At 37.9% G+C, this 11,888-nt stretch overlaps 1 protein-coding gene across 1 annotated transcript; it reads left to right on the top strand.

The window, feature by feature from the left end:
* Positions 1-916: 916 nt before the first annotated feature.
* On the top strand, positions 917-3,462 carry klf17 (Kruppel like factor 17). Its single transcript, XM_063886877.1, has 3 exons — positions 917-1,123; positions 1,230-2,313; positions 2,420-3,462. The coding sequence occupies exons 1-3, from the start codon at positions 1,043-1,045 to the stop codon at positions 2,593-2,595; spliced, it is 1,341 nt and encodes a 446-aa protein (XP_063742947.1). The 5' UTR covers positions 917-1,042; the 3' UTR covers positions 2,596-3,462.
* Positions 3,463-11,888: the final 8,426 nt, after the last annotated feature.

The raw sequence follows: 11,888 nt of genomic DNA, 5'->3' as shown, positions 1-11,888 counted from the left end.
TGGCATTTTCACTATCAGTTCTCCACATCGACACCAATCCACCTGTACATTACCATAGCAATGGCTGCAGGGGGTTAACAGAGGTGCTGGCCGGGGAAAGATCATGAAGAAACATGTATTTCTTTGTTGGCTACCCAGATTAACAGGTTGTTTCGATGAGCCAACGATTCACGCGTCCGTGTTTTTGTGAAACGTGCAGGGATCAACTCCGGACAAATGAATGAGTGTGCGTGGGTTGTTTGAAGATTCTGGGTGAAACTGATGGAGAGTTTTCAACTGTAAAATAAATGCATTTTCGTTTATTGTGTTGATACTAGTGTAGCAAATTCTCTCGAATTCGAAATATTCGGATTAAAAGACAACAACATTATAAATGATGTTTTTTAAATTAATTTTAAACGCAACACAACCAGGAACTTGGATGGCGTTTTATGCACTGGAATTTCGACTTTCCAGTACTCTCTGTGTTGCCAGGTTTGGTGTCGCCCCCTGTGTGCCTTAAGGGAAATATTTGATTTTCTCATGAGACAGAACTTGCTGCAGTGTAGGTGAGTTTTATAATTCATCCCTTTTATGTTTTACTCACTTAAAGTTGAGATGGGAAAATATTGTCTAATTAAGAAATATACCACTGTCAAGATTGAAAAAGTCTTTAATCTCGAATCGGGAATGCAAAAAAATGCTTAACCAATCATTCATATGAAATCGTGGATGACTGTTTTATTCATGCATTTCATTAACTTACCTGATTGACGCACCTGAATGCCTCTTTATTTATTTGTGTTTGCACTTCTGGTTGCCGTGGGGGAAGTGTTTGCTTGTGTGTGTGTGTGTGTGTGGGGGGGGGGGGGGGGGTGTATAAACCACACCTCCGAGTATTAGGAGAGGAGGCTATAAGAGGCTCCGTCAGCTCTGTTTACACTCACATTCTGAATCCTGGAACGTTCCTCTACGTAACTAAACAGGCGGTTCATGGACAGATAGAAAAGTCCCAGTTCACTTACAGTTTATATTCTTGTTTTCTGTCATCTAAGCGCTCATTATGGCTGTGGCTGAACAAATGATGCCCGCCATAGCAGCGTTTCCAAGTGTCCAAGTGATGGAGCGAAAACAGTTCGTCAATGTAAGTAAATTATTTAAAGTTTAACACTTTTTTAATGAAAAATATGTAGTTGTTGTCGTTGGCTCGCGTAAGAAACGTATTCTAACTTAAGTGCTTTATTGTGCAGATGTGCAAGGTGGATGAGTGTGCTCGCCGCAGCGCAACAGGTGAAGCAGACAACCCTCTCCTCGAAGTGGAGTTCAGCATAGTGCAGTCTCCTGCGTTTCCTCCCAAAGACGACGACGACTTGGGGAAATTCTTGGACCTCGAGTTCATTTTATCAAACACAATCGACTCCGATGTTAGGAGCAACAACGGGAACATTTCCCCGGCTCAGCATTGCGTGTACTCTCTGCCGGAGTCACCGGAGAGTTGTAGCTCTGCGCCAGACTGCAGCGAACACCCTCCGGCTCCAATGGCTGCACAGAGCTACAAGGGGATGGTGAGCTTCACGGGATCCAGCCCGGTCCGCAGTCTCATGGCGGAGCTTCTCACGCCAGAGATCGGCTACCCCGGGGAGAGTTCACCGGAGTGCGCAGGCAAGGCGAGAAACCAGATGGAGTACACCGAACTACGAGCGTTAAATCCGTGCACCGTTCCAGCAACTCCCGCTCATCACCAAGCGTCCACTTCTCCTCCCCCGCTTGGATACAAAATTAAAACCGAGCCTGTAGACCAGTCATGTATGATGGCTGCAGGTGGGGACTTTATGGGAAACATGTATGAAAGGCACCACGTGCGCCCCGTGCACCAAGCAGCTTTTACACACCACCAGGCCACAGTTCCAGGTGCTTTACAGGGATTCGATGTGCAACATGCATCGCAAGGGCGAACAGACTGTCACCTGGCGCAAATGAACTCTCATCTTAATCATCACCATGTCCACAATCAGTACATTCACGAGCCTTACCAGCCGCAGTACGCGCACCAGAGTTTGGCACAGTTTCAAGGACAGTACAGCATGAGAGAGCCTGCCCGCGTTCATCAGCAGCAGCATCCCGCTTCTGTTCATGGGATGATGCTTACTCCTCCATCTTCACCATCGTTAATGGAGTTTTACACACCGGATGATGTAGGGAGCATCAAGCAGAAGAGAGGCCGCAGGTCGTGGGCACGGAAACGGGCAGCGACGCACAGCTGTGATTACCCTGGCTGTGGAAAAACCTACACCAAGAGCTCCCACCTCAAAGCCCACATGAGAACACACACAGGTAAGCAACAAGTCATTTTAAATGTCAGTTCACCTATTTTGATTATAAACCTAGTGTTCATGCACTGTAAATACTGTAAATCTAACAAACCTTTTTTGTCTCTTAGGTGAAAAGCCCTACCACTGTAACTGGGAAGGATGCGGTTGGAAGTTCGCAAGGTCAGATGAGTTGACCCGTCACTTCAGAAAGCACACCGGACATCGACCTTTCCAATGTCACATGTGCGAGAGGGCATTTTCACGCTCAGATCACCTGGCTCTTCATATGAAAAGGCACATGTAGACCATATTGAACTTTTGTATCCATCCTTCATGGGAGCATGCCTGGAGCATCCAAGCAGAAGAAGCAAAAGTTGGTGACTCACTTTTGGACAGTTTGTGCATATGGCCCAAATCATTGACACTGAAATGTCCCTATAGGAATCTTGGTGTGTGGGGAGAGTTTACACAAAACACACATTTCTCTCTATAGGACCCTTTTAATGTTTAGTCAGGTGCCTCTCGATGTAAACAAAGAATGAATGCTGGTGGATTGTGTACATATCTTTGGACATAAGAACTTTGGATAAATTATAGGAGTTTGTATTTAAGACACTTCACCCTGTCTATGAAATAAGTTATTGTTAGTGAGTGCCTTAACAAGACTGGGTTTTACCCTCCAAAAGGGAAAATTCACTGTGGGCAGGACCCAGAACTTTGTACATATTGTAAAAAAATGTTTTCAATTTTTCTTATATCTTTGATACTATTCAAATCAGGTCAGGGTTTTTATTGACACTTTTTTATTCCTATTTCTCAAGGTTGTTGTTAGTCTACACTATAGATGTTATAAATATGCTGCAGAGTGTAGGCTTGGCTTACATTTCAGACTCCTGCTCTGTGCTTTTGCTCGAGCATTGCTAGCAAATTCAGGTACTATGGCTCCTTGTCAATCAATTTGAGCATTCCAAAGAACCTTGCTTCACCCGATTCAAATGTCATTTACAGAGCAGTGTTTTCTGGGGAAACAACACACATGTATGCTGTTATGTTGTGTTTTTGAAGAATGAAGAAATCTACTGCAACCAATGGTTGTTCAAAGTGTCACTTTTAAACAAGGCAATTGTTTATGTGCTTAAGGGCTCAATAAATAAAAGTACTTTTACAAATATATCTGTAATCTGCCTGTTTTCTCACTCAAACAAACATGTGTTCACTACATTAAGTTATGCTCCTATGCTTTTATTTTTTTTCTACTAAGTTATCAACACTTCATCTAAGAAAAAATAATATGCAGACTTGTTTTTTCTACAATGTAATTTTCTGTATGGACTCACTTTTAACACAGACAATGACAGAAATTTCAAATGTTGTGTAAGTCCTCCATTTTCAGGATGTTGTAGGACACAGTATTCTTCAGAGAAGCAAACTGAATATTGTAATTGCTATTGTAGTGCATTTACATCAACATCTGTGCCAATTGCAAGTGCTGTTTAAGGGTCAACGTCATCAAACATTATTAACTATAAGCAAACAGAAACAGAAAGCACCATCACAAGTGATGTTTGGGCAAACGAAATTCTTAGGTTCATTTCAAACGCAGTACCGCTGCTGATTAAATACTGTCCTCTAGTGTTCATTCATATATTAACATCTTCCTAACCTATCATGCAGGGTTTACCATTTTCAATTGGCTCAACCGTTGCTTGCATGGTTGGAAGCTACAAATACATTGGGCAATCGTTGGTAATAATACTTAATACTTAATTGTAGAAACCAATAAGTTACACTAATGTGCTGTTGACCCTCTCCCGTATGGGTTTAGGAACTGAATGGAGCAGCATGTCAAATCCTTCTTTGTCATTGAAAGATACACTGCCCGGCCAAAAAGCTAAAGGCGGTCCAACGAACATTAGAGTGTATGACCTTTTTTTTGTTGGCCAGGCAGTGTATATCATTAATTCCCAACTTCATTGTGTTGCAAGCTGTTGCTTTCCTCATTAAGGACATTAAAATGATTTTCATTTGGTGTATGTTAAACCAAAGTCAAAGGGCTGTAAAAAAACTAAAAGACCAAAGCAACTCATTAGGGTGACTCGGTTGAAGAACGGATGCTGGTTGGTAGTTGGCATCGAAAACCTACTGTAGGCCTACGTATACCAATACCAATCATATGGGATGCACCTCCTCAATCACTTGAACAGAGACGGTAACACCACCTGCACCACCACACATTACTTTTACAAAATACATAATCACATTACAACAATGAGTATTCTTTTCTATTATTGTCAATTGATTATGTTTAATTTCAATGTTCAATGAGAACTCAGCAGTTTTCGAAATATCGAAAAATAAATGTTATGAAATAATACCATAAAGGTTCCAAAGAATGTCACAAACTATGAAATATCATTCCTCTTTATGTATCTAAATTTCTCAAGGTGCAAAAGGCTCAGCAATAACAACCTTGGATAAGTGCTGTTATTTTTGGATTACCAATGTGCTGTGATGCTTTATTTGTTATGCCTTATTTCCCCCACTAGATGTCGCCACTGGTTTAGTTTCTGCATACAGTCTCTGGTTAATCAGGCTAATTATGTACACCTGTTTTGATTACTAATGCTGATCTCCTTTGTTGAAGTGTCTTGCTTGAATGTTGCCACAGCATCTCTCAGTGTTCTCTTTCTTTCATGCTAACATTTAAGTATTTTCTCCTTTGAAGACTTTTTTTCTAAACATTACTTTTCCTACATTCCTACAACAAAAAAGAACCAATTTGCCACTTGTTTCATATCAAATAATGTGTAATAATAATAATAATAATAATAATGATAATAATACACTTTATTTGTATAGCACTTTTCATGTTTTTGGTGCTGCTCAAAGTGCATTAACAAGGCACACATCACAATTTAAAACAGCAAAAAAAACAAAGCATGATTAACAGTTTAAAACTTTAAGAGACAAAGCAGTAAAAACGTATGATAATAAAAAATAAAACAAAATGAAATGGTGATCCCTCGGTAAAATAAAAGAAGACAAAATCAAAAAATAGGATAAATTATAAATACCTGTCAAATATAGTAATAAAAATGAAATAAAAACCCAAATAAGAGAAATAATACAAATGTATTGAGATTAATAAAGATGATTTAAAAACCAACTTAAAAGGGAATAGTAGATGTCAACCTTTACTTCCTGAAGTTGTGGTAAAATGTTTATAGAGTCCCTGGGTGATTGTGATAGATGTCTTTTCAGTCAGCAACACATTTTACATTTTCGGCCATTCGGCCAGGAAAAGTTAATGACAACATTAACGATGGCTCTGTTCTGTTCATGTGTTACAATGAGAGGGGCAGTGAGTCGGAGCGTAAGATAACAGAAACCTGAAATCATAGAGGCTCAATGGAAGTCAGCATAGCAAAATGACTTCCGCGGAGACTGCGTTTAGTATAGGAAAAAGCACAGGTGTTACTGATTGCATTAACGAGGCCTCAATTCTACTCATGTGTGCCAGTGTAAGTAATGAAAGTTTGAAAGTGAGCCGTTGAAACAAGTATATGGAATTAAACCTGTATTATTTTCTTATTCTGTATTTAAAACCCTATGATGAGTTGTTTTTTGGCTGTAGAGGCTCCGTTACCAAGGCTGGAATCACAATAGATGCTGGTTCAAGTACCCCAATGGACATAATACAGTGTGTGGACTGGGACAGGATCAAATGACAGGGTTTAGATTTCTTTGTACATGTGTGACAAAAAAAAAGAAAAAAGATTAATTTCATATCTTAAACAACTCCATAACTTCTCTTCTGAGGTTTGCTTTATTCAGGTCAAAATGTTGTTTAAAAGTGTACCAAAAATAAAATAAAATAAAATAGGGTTTGAGTTAGTTTTGGTTCAATATATATTGAAAAAAAGAGAAGACATGACATGAAATAGTTCATTTCAGGAGCTTGTGTGGTAGGAAGCACATCATGTTTAGCAGTTGTCAGTGACAGGTGCTGCTGTTAGCCACACAGAGGCAGCATAGCATCACACTGACTGTGAGCAGGGCGATGGGTTAAATCTAGGCTTGGAGAATGACAAATCAATGAGTTAACAAGCAGGAGAGTTAACACTCATTAGAAATTCAATTAAGTACAAACTCAGAGTATAAATACAAGATGTTTGCTAATGTTGGTATACTATATTAATTAAACTGACAATTGACAGTGATAGACTTCAACAGTTGCAAAATCAAGACTTTTGATAGCAGGAAAGCACAGGTGGAACATTAATTTGTTGGCATTGTTAATCATTATAATCCACACCTGTGATTTTTTCTGTAATGAAATGTCCAAATGGAAAAGGGGAATTACATGCTTCTTGTATGATTGTTAAATCAACAGATTGCATGTCAAAAGATTCTCGCTGAGGTATTTTATTCCTCCACTTAGAAATAGTTGAAAGTGTAGATACAAAAAACGAATATCCTGTTACAAAGTTAATTGCAGTAATTATATAATATTCTTAACTCTATATTTGTGTGTGTATTTTTAAATCTGCTATTCAGTGTATTTGTGGCATTTTATTTCTTATGTTTATGCTTTCTCATTATAATTGAACAAAGATTTTAAAAAATGTATTTCTTCGGCATCCAAGCTTCGATGAGGTTTTGACAGACAGCTTAAGTGTAGAGCAGAATCTAATCCAGTAGTATTCTTGGCGCACAATTATCCCACCTTGTGTTTTTTGGAACAATACCAAGTGACAACAAAATGATTCAGTTCGGTGCAACTCAAAAAGATGGGCTCTAAATTAGGTACCTACTTCTGTTTCCAGCCCTTAATGCACACAGATCTACAGAAATTCCTTGTTTTATTCTCATTCATGCTAATTGCGGTTAAAAATACTTACTTTGCATACAGATCAGAGCAAAAGTACAAGAAATCAAGTTAAGCATGACTAAAATCCTGTAATTATCATAGTTTGGTCCTGAATCATTCCCCTGGTATTTAAATACATCTTCCATAGAGTGAAATATAAGACAACAAACAAATTGTTTTTGACCGTTCATCGCCTTTGTAATCTGAATGGTTTTCCAAGCTAACTGGCCTTCTCATCCACACTCCTCAGCTGTCGCTGGAAATGTGACAGCTTTAGAGAAATGCCAAATTCAATTTCAAACTGTGTGTGTCGGAGCCCACAGTCCTTATCTTTTATTCTGTACATAAATCTGCAGACAAGGATTACATTTATATTTCCTGTCAATTTGTAGAGAATGCTTGGTAGCATAACACTTACTGGCACACAGCTTTATATTTATGCGCTGAGTAAGGACAGTAACTGGTGACTTTGTTTATTATTAATAAACTTTCACTTTTACAGTCTGAATTCTCGAAAATACAGTTCCAGAATGTATAACTAAGGTGTTGCAACTTTATCAAGCTCACACATTTTCCATGGTTATTGTCCATGGGCAGAGCAAAACAGACCTGGGAGTTTCCCTTGGCGTGTTCCAGGCAAACCAAATTGTTCAAGACTTTTGACTCACCATAATATATGTTTAAGAACATTTTGTAATATTCAGATTACAAATGAAGCTTCTATGTGATGTGAGAACCAATTGGATAATAAACACCTTCTCCTCATTCAACAACTCTCAGCCCTAGTCAAAATCAAGTGTGTTTTGTGTGTTTTCCATCCACTATCCAACATGCATTTGGCATGTAGTGGTTGCCTGTTTTCACTTGAACCATTGGCACACAATTGAAAAGCTACGTTTTCCTGCTTACGCAAAACACGTCAGTTGAGTAGGTTGCCTGTAATGTAGCCCTGCAGGACATACTTCCAATACGTTTTTCCACGGCCTGGGAAATTAAAAAACAAATGTAAGCGAACATGTAGTCCTCTCTTAAAGCCAGACACCAGAATCCAAATCTAAATCGTCACCAGTTCATAGACAATGAATCGCATCCTGGTTTTGTGGACCCATTTAACGTTCTCTTTTATATACGTAGATTAGATATATTCTGTTGCACAAAATATCCCCCTATACTCATAACTTTGCCCTCCCATTATAATCTATAACATACTTTCTTAATTATTTATCTATGGAGCCATCCTAGACTTGTTTACTTACACATTTGAGTGTTTTAATGTATAAGACAATAGGAATAACATGTTTGAGTTTCCAAAATGGGCATAATGTTGTGGTTTGTGGACTTTTTTATAGATTCAAAGCAGATTTATTGATTAATTTGAGGAAGTCTTGCAATTTGTTTTTGCCTGCTATGCTGTCTTTTTCTGTGCAGCTTGTGATTGGATCAACTAAGATTTAGGTCAGTGCCAAGTGTTCACTGTGTTGCATTTTTGTTAGCTGCTTGCAGGAATGCAGGGGAGTGACTATTGCCTTGCAAAGCAATCATTTCACCAAATTACAGAACTATGCATGCGATTTAACAGACTGTACATTGTATGGTTTATGGAGCATACTGGCACCATCAAATTCCTAAGACAAATGCTTAAGTGGCTCACCTATATGGAAGCGGATGAGGGCCACATATGAACGTTTTTTTGAGATCTGACGAAACATGTTTTTTTTTTTAAAGTTCTGTAAAAAATCAGATTTCAACAAAAAAAAAGAATTTATACATTCATTATTTTTTTTACCTTAATCCCCTTTGTTCAGCTTCCAGATCATATCACATGTATGTATGATGTGCTCTCTTGGCAATTATCTTGCCTACATTTTCAACCCACTAAATTATCTCCTTTTTATCTAAAATACTGTGAAACAAGGCGAGAGTTGAACCCTGGGGCATTGGGGAAAGGTCTGTGTTGGCCAGTCAGCAAAATCTGGACGATAATGTTCATAAATCCCTAGAAATCTTCTGGAAAAGTTCCTCATTTGGAAAAAGGCTTAAAATAGGTTTACATGATACTTGCCTTTCCCCTTGCGCAGATTGCAAGTTTTAAAAAAACCAGCAAAGCAAGTAGCTCTCAAGTACTTCTTGATATTGGATGACTCAGAGGATTAAGAATCTCAACGTCAAAGGGAGTTTACCGTGCTAATTTTCTTTTCTTGTATGCGACTTAGTTTCATAAAATTGAAGCAGAACATTGCCCTGTTGATGAAAGAAAAACATGTCCAATGAGAATAGTATTTACCGATTCCGATTCATTCTTTAATTGTAAGTCAATATTGTGCATCAACCCACTTTGTAACATTACCCTGTTACTAGTTCACTTTAGCGTCCATTTTAGTATTCTGTGTGAGTCCATGTGTGTGTTGTCTAGGAGGCAAAGCTATGTGTGCCCCTGTAGCCTTGTTTATCTAACCTGAGGAATTCTGGGTTTTGTAAACTGTCACTAGGTCAGAAGTCAAACTGCACAATCAGTATGTTTAGGTTAAAACCAGGGAAACAACCAAATAGCCTTAATATAAATAGTTTAACCTTAAGTGGCATAATGCCTATAAATATAACAAATTGCGTACATAAGAAAACCAACGGCAGAAGAATCCGTGTAGGAAACATACATGTTAAAGGGGCCCTTCTTCTTCTTCCTCCCATAGGTCAAAAAAAGGGCACCTGCAAGCTCTAGACACCAAAGCATCTATACCGAAGATGACTTTTACATGTATGCCCCTCATTCAGCTTCTTTTTTGATAAAAAAGGAAGTTATCCCAAAAATGAATCCTGTCCAAACTCATAATGTGGCAACGTGTTTTACTGTAAAGTGTCTACAACAAGAGTACATCTTTGCGACCGCCGTATAGCTCAGTGGGTAGAGCAGGAGGCTGTATACTGGGGTTTGATCCCCATGCGGTGGACCCAGGTTCGAATTCGGCCTGAGTCCCTTTGCCGTGCGTCTTCCCCTCTGTCTCCCTGATTCTGAACTGCACTAGATTAAAGGCATTGGTTGCCCAAAAAATTCTTTAAACGAGTACATCTTCCATCCTTTTTTTCTCTCTACTCAGAAATGTAACCTGAATAGCATTCTGCAATGATCAAACATTACTTGAATGCATTTTCAGTCATCCATGTCCTACGCAGTTCCTGTGTGTTCAGGAAGGACATCTAAAACTAGCATATACATAAACTAGGCAGGTTAGTTAAATAAGGGCAATGCTTCTATTTTATTTAGTTACTTGGGAATGAATGAAAAAAACCAAAATTGGGTCAAAGGTGATTAGGTATAATATAGTGTATGACAAGTATGTTGGATGTTATTAATGTTATACTTTATTGCAATGTTGTCTTCTATATATAACTCTGTTGATTTTGTAACTTTCTTTGATGTTTACTTGAGCTTTCTCTAACTATGTGTATATTCTGCTCTAATAGTAATATTTGTCAGGTTGGTGAATGTTTTTTAAATTCTGCATGTATTGTCAAATTGGTGGAGATGTTTATTCATTTGCATGTGTTCTGGCACCTTTTATGTTTTTATAATTCCATCTTCTTTTCGCATTTTCCCTAATGGAAATGTTTTTGGCCGTTGTAACTCATTTGCACCTGTTGGCCACCAAACATACATTTCCCATACATGAAAACCTATCTGATAAAAAAAACAGATACTGATTTAGACACGGTTTCGATAAAAGCTTCTTTGCTGCCAGGAAACGCTCAGCTTTTTCAGTCTGATCGAGTAATAGCATAGGTAGAAGATATTGTGTAAATCATGTGTTCTCAATGGCAGTCATGGCATGCCATGGTCCTCAGGCCATCCACAAACATTCTGGTCCTCTTGGGTAAATATGAGAAACCACATTTCTTAAAAAACAAGTAACAGTATGTGCCTGGTATGTTAGTCGTAAAAAACTAACATCGTATACAGTATACTGTCTATTTGCATATTTACAACACACCATTTTTTTAAAGTGTAACTTTATATGAAAAACATTACATTGAAATAATCTCAGAATGACTCTGACTGATAACTAGTAACCCTCCATTTCTCTTTAGCCTAGAGTGTTTTAGCATCTTTCAGCACATTTTTGTTGGGTTCTTTCCTTCGGCAGCATCAGCCATTTCAGGCCGTGTTTGATGATTTACATAACTTTTGATGCACTGTGTGCTCTAGCAAACATTTATCTTTCTTGTCTGGGAAAGTGCCATCTGCTCTGTTTGCTGAAATTCAGCTATGTAACTATTACTCCTGGTATATGTTTGTATTGGTTATAGGGATATATACACCTAAGGCTGCTAAATGTAGGTCACTTATTCCATTACATGAACAGTGTAAATAGTAAATGAAAATCAAATGATACAAGTTCAAAGATAAATGTATATGTATATATATAGATATACATATATATATATATATATATATATATATATTAGCCTTTAATACCTTTTTTATGGTAACTAACAACAGTACTCTATCTAGTCTCACACTTTTCTTTAAAGCTCTTTAATCTAACTTGAATTAAGACTAGCACAACACAACATCAAGAATGTTATTTTTGTCAGATGCTTTTTTATATCTTTGAAATGTTGATTAGTAGGCTACTGTTATTTGGTTACTTTTTTTCTCAGTAACTCACTGAGGACAATTACCATTGTTTGTAGTATTATTACGTTACATGTCACTACACTCCCCAACACTG

This window comes from Eleginops maclovinus, chromosome 6, assembly GCF_036324505.1.
Source record: "Eleginops maclovinus isolate JMC-PN-2008 ecotype Puerto Natales chromosome 6, JC_Emac_rtc_rv5, whole genome shotgun sequence".
Classification (NCBI taxonomy): Eukaryota; Metazoa; Chordata; class Actinopteri; order Perciformes; family Eleginopidae; genus Eleginops; species Eleginops maclovinus.
This window is presented reverse-complemented; position numbering and strand designations above follow the sequence as displayed.